General features: G+C 42.7%; 1 protein-coding gene across 3 annotated transcripts in view; it reads left to right on the top strand.

Moving 5' to 3' along the window:
• Positions 1–16,492, top strand: part of LOC126869058 (protein dead ringer) — a 139,149-nt gene that overhangs the window by 92,337 nt on the left and 30,320 nt on the right. For all 3 annotated transcript variants that reach the window (XM_050625190.1, XM_050625191.1, XM_050625192.1), the window contains one exon: positions 179–251. In XM_050625190.1, coding sequence (XP_050481147.1) covers positions 179–251 — 73 coding nt within the window. The remainder of the gene's footprint in view (positions 1–178; positions 252–16,492) is intronic.

Below are 16,492 nucleotides of genomic sequence, written 5' to 3' on the forward strand. Positions count from 1 at the left end.
ATATCGTTTTATGAAAAGCGAACCGAGACTTACGTCACTACGATTTTGACCCGGCCAATTTTTCATCGTGTGGATCGTCTTTTCTTTATGGTTTTGTAGCCAGTTCGAGAAAAGTAAAATACTCGACGAAATATCGCTATGCTAATATGTTCACCGTTTTCTACTTTCATTGTTTCAGCTCTATGAGATTAACGATGATCCAAAAAGAAAGGAGTTTCTGGATGACCTCTTCAGCTACATGCAGAAACGCGGTAAGTACTTTCTTGCAACTTGTTGTCGTAGATATCGTTACTATGTAAACACGTACTTATATACGTACGTATACGTAGTGCTGACGTGCACAGACGAGAGACAGACAAATCGAAAAAAGCAAATGATAAAATGTATCGCGGTTCGAGGCAAACCGCGAAATGGCGCCGTGTTCGTTAAACGCGTCCCTCCGTCAGATCGCGTGGTTCTCTTCATTATCATCTGATTCGCGAATCGGTCCCGCGGTAATTAATTTTGCAAATATTTATCGTTCCGATCGACGTTCAAGGCCGATTCGTCTCCGGATCGACGAGAATGTTCGCGCGCAGCTCGACTTTTCGTCCGCACGGACGAAACCATCAGTCCTCGCATTTGTCTCCATCGCAGAGGCGAAGACGTATTGCGATCTCTTGGCAAGCGGTCGCGTTCCGTGCGAGCCTACGATCCTCTCATAATCCCGCGTGCACGTCCAACAAGGGGACGCCTCCGAATCCCGAAACGAATCTCCGGATTTAACCTTAGACCACCTACGCGTTGAATCGCCTGTTCCTTTTAAACCAACGTCTCGCTGTTACTCCGTTTTCGCTTCATTTTTCACAATTTTTCCATTTTGACATGTTGAACGCGATCGCCTCTGGTCGCCGTATAAAAATATATGCAGCTGTTACAAAAAAAATTGGCACGAAACTTCAGCAGTATATAGCGCTTATCAAAACACGCATAAGAGAGACTCGATAGAAACGGGCGCGAACGGCCGTAACGTCGAAGTTACGGGTTCATCGGCGAAGCAGAAAATATCTATTTATATAGGAAGAACATTTTCTCGAATGTTTCTTGATTTGTTATTTCTTTGGATAGCTTATGACAAGATTCTCTCAAACTTTTGTTTTTCTTTTTTACTTTATCGCAAGTTAAAAATACGTATCGATCCGGATCTTTCGCGATCTTGGGAATTACCTATCAATATTTTAGTCTCTCTTAGCCAGTGATGTATGGCACTGAACAAACACATTACCGTTGCGAATCTGTTGGATCGTGCTATTACAGACTATAGTTGAAAATATCTTACAGCTCGGAAACTGATGATATTTGAAGTCACGTTTATTAAGAATTTTCTCGCTTGTCTTAATAAATACGTATTCCTAAAATTTAACCTCAACTTTTTAAAACATCCTGTATATCGATACATATCGTGCACATATCGTGTAATGGTATAAGATTAATTATCTTTTCTATCGATCATTTTATTTCGAAATAACGCACGATCCGTGTGAAAGTCATCTGTATTTGTAATGAACGTGTTGATGGATTCCTGCGAGAACTGAATGGAAAGCATGAATCGAAACGAAGTGGTATGTTGGTGAAAAATTAGTTGAAAATGTTTCGTCCGAGTGAAAATGATATCTACCTGGCTATATTTAACCCGCGCACCTGTCGACAGTCGCTGCATTGTCGCGCGACATTATTTGCATCGTCGCGCGAACTTCAGAAACCGTGCCAAGGTATTTAGAATTCGGTGAACATTCCGCGCGCTCGCGCTCGAGCTTCAAGCTTGCGTCACGATCGTGCCATACGATCTCATCTGAGCGCAACGAACTTTCCACGTTATTGTCCTCTATCGTCGCGCTCCTTAACCTATGTACGTGTCTCGATACTCGATAGATACGTCGGAGATCATTTTTCACCCACATCTCATCCTGTGTAATTAACCTATTCACTGGCAGACAAATTTAAAGCGTCTCGGTATGGGCGCCAAGATTTTATTTTGGAGAAATCATGGAATTTTTATAATATCTATATTTTATTATACGAATATCATTATATAAAATTTTCGTTCATTTTTTCTAATAATTCCTAACTCAAACTTATTCCGTGACCAATTGCAATCAGTCTAAATTTGTAGCGTAAAGTACGAGATATCTCGTAGTCGGCAGTGAATGGGTCAATCCTTGGACATCAAACCTTGGTCATTGCAAATGTACTACGTTTCTGAAGTTTTTTTTTGTACGTCTTTACATTGATAAAGTCCAGAGGAGATGCTTCCTATGTTAACACTTAGCCAACCGCGTGCCCCACAGCGAGCTACACGCTGTCCACCGCGCATTTTTCCAAGTATCGAAGACTAATGTTCATAACTTAAAAAACAAAGAAGTCTAAAAATTATTTAAGTGATCAATTATATTTTGCAGTGATGATTTTGTTTAGCGATTTTACATATTGTTTATACAAAATATCGATTCAGAAGTGTATATTAAAGGTATAGAAAAATATAGGTAAAATTAAAATCATTAAAGATGACTAAAGATAGATAACACGACTCGAAGGTGAAATTAAAAATTCATAATGCATTTCAATATTCTTTTATATTCTGATATCTTCTGATTATAACTTTATTTAGTTATATCTGATAGTGTAACTTTTTAATTAATTTTAACACCACTACATTGGTGTGTTTTATTATATACCGTACTTTATAAAAGCAGAAAAAGTGGCACAATTAATTGGAGACAATCCCGGGTAAACAATAACTGATAACAACAAAAAAAAAAAAAAAGAAAAACGCGTTTCCAAAGTCAAAAAGGGAGATCTCCCCTTTAAGTTGGCTAAGTGTTAACGTCACTCGATGCTATTTCAACAGTAGAGTGTGTATCTTGGATTCGGTTTTTATTAGACATCGTATAAACAATCGTATTGCTATATAGACAATTGTTTGAAAACAGACAACATCGAAAATGTCAGTGGAACGAGACATATAGCGATGAGCATATAAGTAGCAACATTTTATTTTCATACCTCGTTTTAAACACGTATGTACAGTTTATTGTTAAGGTAATTTATTATGCTGGGAAATAGAACATTTTCAAGGTTATCAAGATTATTTGTATATCGCGTTTTGGATAAAAATTGGAGTATCGTTATATTATTGGAATATATAAAAAATTATTATATACAATTGAAATATAAATATTGGAAACGTATAAAGAAATAACAATATCAATAAAATTGTCAAGAGCGTTTGAATGCATCAATTTGAGTTTTTGCGTACTTTTATTAACACGCTCGTCGTTGTATATATCGTGTGTACACTACCGTTTACGAACATTAGAACAACGAATGCTTTTATACGAAACGTGATAACTAACTTGGATTATCGAAGGAATAACGAATCGACCAGAATTTTAACTTTATACAATTGCAATACAATGTACGCAGCGAAAATTCGTTGCAACTACTTGCAACAGTTTATATACATACGTGTGATACACGAGCAAGAATGTTGAAGTTATCTAAGTTAAAGCTTATCGAACAATATTTAAACGAATTAAAATGATTCTTTATAATCTTAAATAAGGTTGGCAGTTTACATAGTTTCTCGTAAGTATCCTAATATTTATGAACGGCGACGTATTATTTATATTCTGAGTCATTCTGACCCAGCTTCGACGTCGCTAGAAAGTCCGATGTCCAAGAATTAACACGTTTACCACGATTAAAATATAGCTATCGTTGCGTATTATTTATATAGTTTTCATCAGAGAACCGTTTATTTGAAATCGCAATACGTATTTATTTTAACACACTTGTCGCCGTATTATTATTGTTATTCTCAAATCTTGTCATCGTGCAAACTTAAAGACGCGACAGCTACGTCAATAATATCGCCTGCAATTAGGATCTAATAATAACTAAGATAATTGAATGGATGCAACATATGCGTCAGTAGCAGCGAATGTGTTAAACACGGAGTTAAACAGCGATAAGAGCAGCCACGAACTATTAGATAAATTAGAAAGTACACGCGATAAGGCTTACCGGGAAATTTGGAGGAAATTGTGTCTGGGAAAAGGATGAATTTTGTCACCGCGGAAATTACCAGACGTTATTCACGGTATATACGCGAACGTCGGTTAAAGAAACGAAGCACACGTGCGACCCGCATCTCGTTTCCTGCACACGTGGATTCTCGGCAGACTTCGCGCCTAGCCGCATCCGAACGCCTCGTAAACGTCCACGTGGTTAAAAGGTTCGATAATACGTTGCATCTGCCTCCGTTAGGCGGGACGAAATTAGCTTCTAAGCTCGTCGAAACAACGGAACTGCAAAGTCTTTGTCCTTTGTCCGCTCTAGAGAAATAAATCCAGTTGATTCCGTCGTAGACAAAATTTCAATTTTCTTTTGGCGGTAATTTAATCCATTAAGCACTACGTATAGTGCGCGTGATAGCATACATTTTTCCCTGTGGTCTACCGTAACGCGTACTGGACAAACAACTAGATTTTTCATATTAAGCATATGTTCCGTGAAGGTAGATTCTTTGATCGTTTGAACTGTCGACAACCGAAACGGGAGAATTTTTACAGGGAGGCTGCGTAAAATTCAATTAAAATTCCATACAGATATGATGAAACGAGAGAAAGTCTCTAGAATTTACATTCGAATAATATGCTTAGTTTCTAGATCTAACGTTCCTTAAGCAAATTGCAAATTAACCAGGGGTTTTAAAAAAGGATCCGTATTCCAAAGAAGAGACATAAATCTTCGTACACGGATGATAGTTCGTCTGGCATCTTTCTTTACGAATCGAAAGATCGAATTATTCGGAAACGTTGTCGTTTTAGATTTAACTGGTCCATTTGTACTACCTTTGTATATGAAAATAACCTTTCCGTACGTTAATTCTTCTATGAATAACCGCCACGCGATAGAATTTAAAGAACAAAAGACCGTAGGTGTCTCTGATTTTCTGATAATAAGAAACCCGTTGACATGACGAATGGAAGAGTTAAGTACCAGTTGAAAGACCGGAAACACACGAGCTTCTAATTTTAAACTTAGTGACCCGACCGTCAACAACCATTCGCGCAAAGCACCAAGCGTCTTCTGTTTTCTCCCTTTCGAACGATAATATTATCGCGTCTGTCCTCGTGAAATATTTGGAATAGATCGGATCTGCATCGTCGTTCCTTCTGGTAAAATCAATTAAACAGGTTCTCGTGCACCGATGTTCACGAGAGTGGTGGAGCGATTAAACGTACAACAAAGAGCGTGTAGAGAGGGATGGGAAGAAATACGAGGGAGAGGGCAGGGTCGATCGTATTTCAGAAATTATATATCACACAGACAGAAGTGTGCATCGTTGCTAGTATAAATTTCCAATCACCGCCGATTGATAGTCCGATGATGCGATCTTTACGAGGTCGATTAAAATCGTGGTTCGAAAAAAGGGGTACGACGAACAGCGACCAGGGAATATAAAGGAGCGTATCAGGGGGAAGAAGCCCAAGCGAAAAGACCAGGGGGAACCACCCCCTGCGGGGCCCGTTATTGTGCCGACGCGAACAATGATTCGACGTTAACGCGATTCATAACACCTCGGCCACGTCTGTAGATATAAAAGACCATTCATCACATCCCGCTACATTAGTCGAGCCATCGACGATTCGTGTTTGTTATCGACTTACCCTTTCAGCCACGCAAACCCATCTCGTAGTTCGCGCGCGACGCCAATCAAATTGATTACCGTGAATCGTCTCGAATCGAACGAAACCTGTTAATTTGCCGAACTGTAAAATTTATTAAACCGTGAATGCCCCTGGTGTGATGTAAGTACGATTGACCGAAAGCTGACAGTTTCAAGATCGTATCGCGCTATACGTGGGTGGAAAGTTGGATAGTAAAATTCCGATTTATGTACGTACGTACATGTATGGATGGTTATTTATGAAAGTCTCGGTATGTTCTAGAAAGGATTGCTTTTATTCAAATAAATCGGCTATGTTATTGTGTTACTAATCTAGGCGTATAAAAATGATCGTCTTCGATATCAAATCTCCACTTCTTTCACCTTCTACGCTTTGCAAAATTCTAGGCTTCGACAAAGTTTACAAATATCCTGTAACATAAATCATCGTGTTTATAACTTTTTTAAGAATTTTTCCACGATATTAAATAAGGAAAAGAGATTGCAAATGAATAATTCGAATTTTCCCTATACTCTCTGGATCAAGATAGACGATGGAAACTTGGTATGAGATGTTATGTGTGTTATGTACGGTGTGTGTATGAGATATTCTCTTCCGATATGCATCGTATCGAACGATCCATCGCCAGATAAATTCGATTCGATTTAATTGGCTGCACCCTTTGTACAAAGATTTCTGCGCTAACTGTAAATGACCAATTTGTAGATATTATCGTTTTAACTGGTACCGAAAATATACGTGTTCTATTTATAGCACTGGACCATAGAAGACCATTTTATTACACTATAAATCAATCACACCTGTATATTCCTTCCACCAACCAGCTTTCCAACCACGAACAGTGCGTTGATTTGTCCGCTGAAGCAACTCCGGGCAGCAAAAGTACGAAGAACCGGGACACGGTCTTCCACTACTGGCAATAACGATGGGATTATCTTAATTAACGATCGTAAAGTTAATCATCGATAGAGAGTTTTAGTCCAGCATCTTTATCGTCGCGGCCACGAAAGGACACCGAGCAACCATTCCGCGAGCTACTTATCTCCGAATGACCTCTAAATTCAGCGAGGTACTTAATAGATATTACGAGCTCGTTTCGCAACAAAGTGTCCGTTTCGTTCGTATATCAAACGCGCCGACGAGCCGAAGCGGAACACACAAATTCGCATAAGCGGAACATAATTGACGACGATAAGTTCGGCCCGCGGGACGATATCCGTGGAACCGGTTCGTGTCTACCGACGACACCTTACAGATCTATTGAAACATCGTAGATTTATTTCAACGCCATTCTCGTTGACAGACTTTCGTTTCCTTTGTTTTAAGCGGCCACTTTGCCCTTTCGATAAAGTTGCGTAAGGTCTGACACGCGTGTAATAATGCGAATATATCGACGTCGATCTGTTCCCTCTCGCGAACATAGTAATAACCGAAGACACGTCTGGAATTTCGTATTTGTTATACTGTCGCAGAGAAGAATATCGGGAATCTTGCAACGCCGTCCCAAATAAATGATACGCGAAACAAAAGAACACGAATCGATGTTCCATTTTATGTGAATCGTACTTCGGGCGGATAATACGATTTTCTATACAATCTACAGGCGTATAAAATCTGCAGCAAACTGATATATTCATAAATTTACTACACGAAAAGTATTATTTTGAACGCGACGAGTACGACTGTTTCTTCGATTCAAACACTTCGGTTAATTTTACCATTGCCCTTTGTTACCAATGGCCCATACATCGTCGATAACAAGTCCTTAGCATTGGACGTGTTAATCGATCACATTGTTTCCCAACATGGACGAAATCGAATGGACAGAACGAGACAAGGAGGATAGGAAGATCGGTGACGGTGGTTGTGGCGTCTATCGCGAGGGAAGGTTCCTTATTTATCGCGCGTATTGCTAGCACCTCTCCGGGGCCGACCGTTATAAATCTCAAGCCATTTAATATGCAAATCCCGGCACCTCCGACAGCCCGAGGACTCCTCTCGGTTGGTTTTTTTTTCATCGCGAACGAGTTTCAATCGCCGATGTAATTCATACTGCGGCGGACGACCGCGCGAGAGCAATGCCATTCTCTGTCGAATACGTTATTATCTTACTCCTCTGGGCCCCGGTATCCTCCGCACCCCGCGTCTTCCTCGTCCACGATGTTTCACGGGCCGGCCGGTTACGCGCCAACACTCCCACGAGAGCTGCCCCGCTTAATGATATCCGCTCAATTTCATCGAACACCGATAAGCCTTGCTCGATACAATATCTCTCGGGTACCGCGACCATTCTTTCTTCTTCTTCGATTCTTCTCTTCCAGCTGTGACGTACAGTGGCTTTATTTTATGGATTTACGAGGATCTAGCGAAGACGGCAGGAAATTGTTCGAATTTTAATCCTCTCGCACTTGACGCGTATCTGCTATATCGTACTTTAATCGCTTACCAATCAAGCAGTAGTTGTTATAAATCAATCGATTTAAACTTTGAAAATAGAATTCGGATCTAAGTTGAAGAAATAGCGACGAAAGAAATATCAAGCGAATCCTTGGAATTCTTTTGGATGGTCGCAATATGAAAAAACAGAAATCGGTAAAATGAAAGTAAAGGTACATTGTTTCGCATTCTGTAGATATATCTCTATCAAAATTTCTACGAAAGTTCTAAATACGAAACGTTTCAACCTACGTATACGCTTATTGGTTATCGTACCGATTCCATTGCCTGCGGTAAAACTCGATAAACTCGTCCGTCTGCATTCGCGAAGGATTTTTCAAACACGCGATATCCGACCGTTAATCGGGTTATTTGTGACGACAAAAACAACAATCGTCCGGTACGAACAACTCTGTCTCGAACGAAATATAACATATTCCGCGATGTATCGCAAAACATTTGGTAACTAGTTTACACGTGCCATAGGACGAAAAAGATCAGAAGTCGCTGAACTTGATCGTTTAATTCGTTCCCTATGCACCGCTAATTACTCCATTCACTCGAAACTTGTTCGGACGTCGTAGACGTCACTTGGGAAGAACGTCTTCTTCGTTCACGTCGATTTCGATATCCCATATGCAACGACCTTTTCCTTTCGTTTCTATTCATTCGAACGATGCAAGACATCGTCGCGAACTTTCTCCTGGACTTGCAAGGATCGTCCATCTATCATCGAGACGCGAAACAGAAACGAGAGTCCGAGCGGCAATGCTCCAAGAGGGCAAAGAGGCGAGAGTGACTCTCGGTTGCAGAAGTGCATTGCACCGGGCGGGGTCGCGCGTCGCGTTACGACCGCCTCGAGAAAAATGCCTTTTTACGCGGCGCGGGTAACGCATTAGCGCTAAGGAACACGTGTTCGGCACGAACACTTTTCGTTACACACTTGTGAACGGAGCACGGCGTGCGTGCCGTCTGCGTACACAACGCAGTCTCGCATAGGTCTCACATAGGCCGCATGTTCGCTCTTTTCATCGGCCGATACTTTGTACTCGTTCGCGGATTACCGCGCTCAGCGTTTCAACAAAGAAATAGGAAAAAGAGCCGACCGTTTCCCTTTTCTTTGGCACACGTTCTATACATAGAAGTTGCGTGCCTGAATGGCGCCTGTTCTTACGCCAAGATTGGAGTTGGAATTCGGTTAGTACTCGTTTCTACGTTATATTCGTTATTAGCGGATATAACTTCTAAGGTGAATTCAGCGCATGGCTGTAATAAAATATTTTTCTTAAGAGTGCGCGTGGAAATTGGGCGACGTTGTTCGACAAGTAATAGATGGTCTTCTCCTGTTTCATCGATTTACACGTATTTTCCAATGCCTAGCTGCCAGTCAACCGTTGACTCGTGTTCATTTGGACGATAGTATCGATAGAATTTACCGCGAGGATTGAGGAGAGTCTTGCTTAGCGCAAAACGTTGGAGGAAACGAATGAAGAACAAAGATTTATCGGGAAAAAGTAGCGATGAACAAGGAAGACTTCGTTGCTATCGAAGAATACGACGGCATTGTTTTACGTCAACGAAGATGACGATGAATAAAATTGAACATTTCTGTGTATTTCTATCCAATTTTCGCTATCATTGTTATATATCACTTTATTTCTATAATTGTTTTAAATCGAAACGTTACAAGAAGAACAGCGGAATTTGTATCCGCGTTAATTTATTTAGTTTGTTAAATTAATATGTAGCTTTCGAACGATACACCCTCGATAGAATATGGTGCACGTTATAAGATTATTTGTAATTAGTTTAGCTTCCATGTATCTGAAATATCGAATTACACACGAAGAAACGAAACCTAAGGATAAGATGCATGTCACTGACGCCAATCGGGGTAACCATATTACATTTGAATCACGTGAGGATTGCCTTTCTCTAGGAAACGTCATTGAAAGTCTGTTTAAAGTTCCCGTGATGCAGGGTAGTTAGGTTTCGCGTTATTTAGGAACTAGTACGGCTCGTATCGACTCGTGTCCGCGACAGCGCACGTTCATACGTTAACGAACGACCCACCGTTGCATTTCCATTCCGCGGCGCGCACCAGGCGACGTGATTCTTTTCTCTTCTCCCCCAGGCTTTTTTCGCCTTTTTCTTATTATTCGGTATTTGGTGCCGGGAGCACGTTCGTTAGCCGTTACTCGATAACTGCGCGTCGTCACGGCACACTGCGGCTAGCTCCAACGTTGACTTCACCTCGCAACAACGTAAGCTACGTTCTCGCGAAAATAGTTTCCTTCTATTCTTCCCTCGGACATTGTACCAATCAAGTACGGTAGAAGCTGGTTTATTCGTTCCTTCTTGTACGAGCAAGAATGCTCAACTTCGGCTATATGTACGTTAGATATCGTTCCTAAATATTCGCACGTTTTAGCATCGTGCGTCTCGATATAAATTAATGGGAAACTTTGTACTTTTCTTCTAATCGTTCGTTCAAACATTGACAAACAGTGCATTAAAATTGAGTACGCGATGAATATGAATACATCTTGTAGCGGTTTCCATTACTTTTTTCCAATTCTTTTTTAGTATTGCACAGTTTTCAGTTTCGTCCAATGATAACAGTCTTCTTTACGAGCTTTGGAGAAGCTCCCTCATCCGATCTCTGATAGCCTATATTATCACAAGCTTGGTAACGAACAACAGAGCTTTAGATCGAGAGGTTTTGATCGAATTCTACAGAGACGAGAGTCAAGGCGACAGAGCACGATGAAAGAAACGACGATCAAGGTTTCGTGGTCGCGTTAATGCCTTGGAGCGGGAATTAAAGGCTGAACGAAACGGCCGACGAAACGGGCAACAGTCTCTCGGAGGCTTTATTACGTAATAAATATTAAAATTCATACGGGTTGCACCTCTACCGAGAATCGATCTTCGACCGGTCCAAAGGGACGGCTATAAAAGTCCGGAGGAGAGAGACGCGCTACTCTGTGCCGAAAGGCAGCTCCTCTCTCGTACGACGCTATTTTACTTTTATTCGAGCAGATCCATTCTCGGACGGTTTACGATCCGTCCTGCCATCGTGCGGTCTCTCGCGCGGCTTTGTGAGACGCGAGACAACCTTGCCAGAAAGAAAAACTTCAAGGAATTCAGGCCTCGTTGAAATCCGCTCGAGTAATTAAGAGATTTTTGGAATCTACGAATCGATGGGTAATTTACGATTATTTCTCACAGATATATATCGATGTATATCGTTCGTCGCGATGAATCGTCATCGGAACGTTGATTCGCGTGTTAATATCGATCTTTAGAAAAACAGTCACTAAAGAAAATCGCTTCAAACTATCGTTTGGCTGAGTAGAAATAACGTCACAATTATTTTATACTACGACATTCTTCCTAAGATAACCAGGATCCACAAGTTTCATATCGCTTCTGCAACCGCCTGATCGATAGCATAAGACGCCTTATAAATCTCTTTATCATCCACTTTTCCACCCTGATCCATCAAAGAATCGACTTTCGCTCACCCGATCAAACAGGAAAAATGCCGAGGTTTCCGCAGGATCTAAGATTATTATTCAAATCCCGAGCAAACTGAATTCCTTCAACTGTTGCGAAAGAACACCCTCGCTTTCGGATTCACCGATCCGAGAATTGAATTCGCAAACATAGCGGTCGAGACGTGGTACCGTTACGGCACCGTGTTTCAGTAGTCGAGACAGAATTAGACAATAAGGAGCAAAGTCCTGCGAAGAAACAGATCGCGTCGGTTGCGCGTATCGTCGGGAACCGATCGTAGGGAACGAGGAGTCTATCGATCGATCGGTCTCGTTCCCGCCGCCCCCGGGACATCTCGGTTTCTACCTTTATTTGTATCTGCGCTAGCCGCTCCAATGTCGTTTTATCGCGTTTACGACCTTGTCGAGCAAATGTACGAGCCGAGCGTGGACGTTCGACGACGACAGACAGAGTCAATTCAGCTTGTCCATAAACACCCATCCACGTTTACCTCCATAAAACGAAATAAAGTCCTAGCGCGCGCATCGACGAGAGTCCCGACGATGGGCGGACTTCTCCCCGTTCCCGCGAGTGATGGATTTCCTCTTTGACGGATCGCTCGTAAACCTCCTCTAAATGTTTTCTCGGAAACGGTCAGAGAAAGAGAGAGAGAGAGAGAGAGAGAGAGAGAGAGAGCCAATACGGATTTCCAAGCGAGCACGCGGATACTTTTCTCTCTATTTTTTCTCTTTTCATTGGCTACTCTCCTCCTTGTTGGATCAAAGATCAGAGTGCTTAGGGCCACCCGCTGTTTTTAGTGGGTCTTAAATCGGGATTATGTCGGGATTACAGGATCCTGCGTACGCTATCGTTTCTTCTGGTAGCGGCCAAAGGATCGCATGGAGCTTACAGCGAAAATGATCCTCCTACAATTCTCCTGCTTGTCTATCATTCTTCTTGGTCTTGGTCGCTACTTTTACAAGTTTTATCGTTAGATCCTTTTTATCTTAACGTCGTTTCGTTAACTAGATTTTTATACCTTTATTCCAAGTTTATTCGTTAAATATATAACAGTTGCCAAATAACATGGAAACCGAAAGATCAACGAAAATAAGATTATTACGTTCTTTATCCTTATATTTGATCGTTCTGACGGTACCCATTCACGTTAGCGTAACAGTGGCACGTTTAACGATAGTATTATGGTTCTTCTCGATACGGTAGTTTACAGACGAGACGAGCTTATTTTATTTGCCAAGTCAGGTTTCAGTAACAGAGTTGGTGGGTTCGAAGGGGTTGCAAGAGTCGAGTCACGACGAGTATCGTGCATTTTCGGGGTTATCTTCTCCGTCACGAGACAGAAGACAACGAAGACGCATGTCGACCGTTTCACTCGGTGCCAGGTTCGTTTCGCGAAGAATTCGCAAATTGAAAAAACCCTAGTCTCTCTCCACGCTGTTCGAGCTCCCGTTTCGTTTAATTGCTTCGCACGGCCGACTCGTTTCTAGCATCGATCATTCTCCCGTTCTTCCTTTCTTTCTCCCTCGTTCTTCCTTTTTTCTTCCGCCGGTCGTTTGCAAATCAGAGAAACGTTGGTCGATCGTCCTCGCGTTTCCGAGAAGTTTCGTGATAAGTCGACGATTAGCGGTTCCGGAGAAGCGTGGCGGCTGGTCTCGGCCTGGCTACGAGGAAAAGGGGTGAGCAATCATCAGCAATTATTCGGAATCCCAGCATATAACGACGTGCACCCGCTGATTGATGCCCTCCAGGCGATCTGGCTACCGAAGGAGGATCGCGTTTTCGTGCAGAAGCCCCGAAATTCCTTCGACATTAATTATTATAATGCGAATCGGATGAGATCTGACCGTACCGCCGACATTCCGAGACCGGTAGCCCGGCTATCGTTTTCACGCAAACGGGGAATCTCGTAAATCGTGTCATTTTTTCACAGAATTACCCAGGAATTTGAATAGCTTCCCTACCAGCTTAAATCGCTCCATTCGTTTCGTAACAGAGAATTATTCTCTGAAACTCTTCTTAAAACTCTTCTATAAAAGTCGACTATAGTAGACTCGAACCACGGCTTACGATAATTCGTTTATCCTCGTGTGCGAGTAAATAGTAGTACGATCGCGGATGAAAACGAAGGGTGAGCTCGAGAACGAGCACGATCGTCCTCTCGAGGGAACCGAGTCAAATCGCGCGTGTGGCATGAAATTTCGACGCGAGCAGAAAAGAAGAAGCGGACGACGTCGCGGCACACCTGTCCAATTAGTTCTGCGCTCGTGCTCGAATTCGACCTACATTTTCCAGCGGCGGACAAGTGACCGGGTAGCTTCCAGTATCGGTGAACGAGAAAGGAAGCGATATAGGAAAGAGGAGAGAGAGAGAGAGAGAGAGAGAGAGAGCGAGAGAGAGCGAGAGAGAGAAAGAGAGTCGGCACGGTTCTCCGGCACGTTCCAGTGCTATAGATAGCTCGCGCACGCGAGCCGAGCGAAAAGCATTTAGCAGGATGACGTTCGCACATTCTAGACGTCTCGACGCCGCGCCGGCCGTTCTCGCCGATCATCCGTTACGTTCCCGTGACGTAATTGTCGAATTCTTGCTCCGACAGTCTGCCTCCGTTTCTCGCCTTCTCGCTATCTCTCCCTTTGCTTCGCTTCACCTTCGTCTCTCGCTTTCCCTCTCTTTGCTTCTCTCGCGTATCCAGCACGCTTAGACGCCTGGAGATGGGTGACAAGAATGATCGTTTGCAGCGAGACGATTGATTAACGACGAACCGTCGAGTTTTTCGCGATCGGGTCTCCACATTCGTCTCTGGATAATGTCGCCTCTGTCGAAGTTGTAAGAAGAAAATACCGAAGAGGGAAAATATCGATGCGAAGGAAAGAGGGAAGAGGCGAAAGAGGCAAAAGAAGAAGGGAGGAAGGTGGAAGAAATCGGAGAACGGGTTCCGCGTTCTGCAGCCTCGACGCTGGCCAGGCGTGGGAAGTGAAATACGAGCGTTGTAGACGGCCAACGGCCATTTCCATCCTGCCGGTTTAGTATTGGCGGGCCACTAAGTCTGAACTAATTTGCTTATTAATATTTCACAACAGCGCCGATCGCTCTGGGGGTTCTTGATATATCGTCTCTCCCACCCTGACTACCGATCCCTCACCCTCTGTCCCGGTCTTTTCGTGTCTTTCCTCTTGCGCTCGAACCTGCATCCACGTTTCTTCGCTCGCCTTCCATTTGTTCCCAATTGGAGTCGTAACTTGGAACGCAAGCTTTGTCGGTTGGACCAGTGAAACCTACATATTTACCTTTTAATTTGTTCCTGACAAATTGTGGCCAGCACAGGATATATTAAGTCGTCTCGAAAGTTTTCACGGTTTTCGATGTATCTGATTCTTTATAATGTATTTCAAGCGTTCTAGAAACATTGTTGGACATTTTATATCGTACGTAGTATCTACTATGCTTATCGTAGCTTGCGCCTCTTTCCTTCACAAATCGTTTAGTGTACTTGAAAAACGAGATATAAAAGTGGAAACACAAGTAGTGAGAACACGATCGCCTAAAACTTACATCAATTATATATAATAGTTGTTGAAGTTTTTCTTTATCTCCCGTACGATTTTATGTAATTTTCTAGCGGTAGTTTCTTTGCAATCACTCGACAATTTTTCTCGATAATTTCTTTCATTCGCAGATTGCGTACAATCATAATGTGCTGGCAAAAGCGTATAAAATACCACAAAGATCGTTTCAAATAAAAATCTTCGATTTCGGTAGAATCGCGTTCGTGCGAAACGTTCGAGTTTCAAATTGCAGGAACTTTCATCGCGTTTACAAATTTAACCGAGTCGTTGGCTTTTAGCGCGACCTACTCCACTGGCGCAACCCTTATACTCAACACGATTCGTTTCACTCAGATTTCTACTAAACGTTTCTATTCTTTTTTTCTTCTTTCTTTTTCTTTTCTTTTTCTCTAAGAAAAAATAGGTCTCCAGTTATCACATTCTTTATTTCAAAATCGAACGAAAAAGTGATCTGCGATCTCGCTTTACGATCCATCGTCGATCGATTGAATCGGTCAAAGCCGCGCTACGTTGAAATCGTAAGCGTCGCGGCTGATCGTTCAAAGCTCGTGGAATGGTCGTTTAATGAGCTTTCCGTGCAAAGACACACGAACGACCGGGTTACGTGTAGGCAAAAGGTTCTCGACGAAGATAATTGCCGCGCGACGAGCTGGCTCGCCGCGATTAACGTCGTTAAGGCTCACAGCCGTATCGGCGCGTTTACGATCCCTGACGAATCCACGTCGCAATAGAGAGGAGGCGGCGAGCCACGAGAGGAGGCGGCGCGGCGTGCGCGCATGACCATGCGAGTCCGGGGATATTTGGGTCGTGACGGTGACCGTCGCAACGACGGACTTAAACCCTTATTCTGGCAGAATGACAAGCACGAATCGAAAGTTATTTCTGCGTGGCCAATATATAGGTTGATTTACGCCTGGCATCGGACAATAACGCGACCGGCCTGCAATATCACGGCTCGCGTTGGTATTTTATAACCCTGTAAATAGCCGCGAAGACGACGCTGCTTCTCGGAAGCTTCGATTCCCGAGAACTCGACCCCCCGTTCGAATCTCCTACCAGTTCGTAAGTTAACGTTCGAAGTCTTCGTTTCTTCTATCGATCGTTCAACTCCGACGAAGGTTGTCGTTGATCCTTGTCGAACGGACAAAACTTGATGTTTTTACTCGTTAAACGTGAAAGGTGGCAAAGTTTGCTTTTTATCTTTGCATTAGGATAAAGCTGTACGAGCAACCGGTCATACAA

The sequence above is a fragment of the Bombus huntii genome, chromosome 8 (genome assembly GCF_024542735.1).
Source record: "Bombus huntii isolate Logan2020A chromosome 8, iyBomHunt1.1, whole genome shotgun sequence".
Taxonomy (NCBI): Eukaryota; Metazoa; Arthropoda; class Insecta; order Hymenoptera; family Apidae; genus Bombus; species Bombus huntii.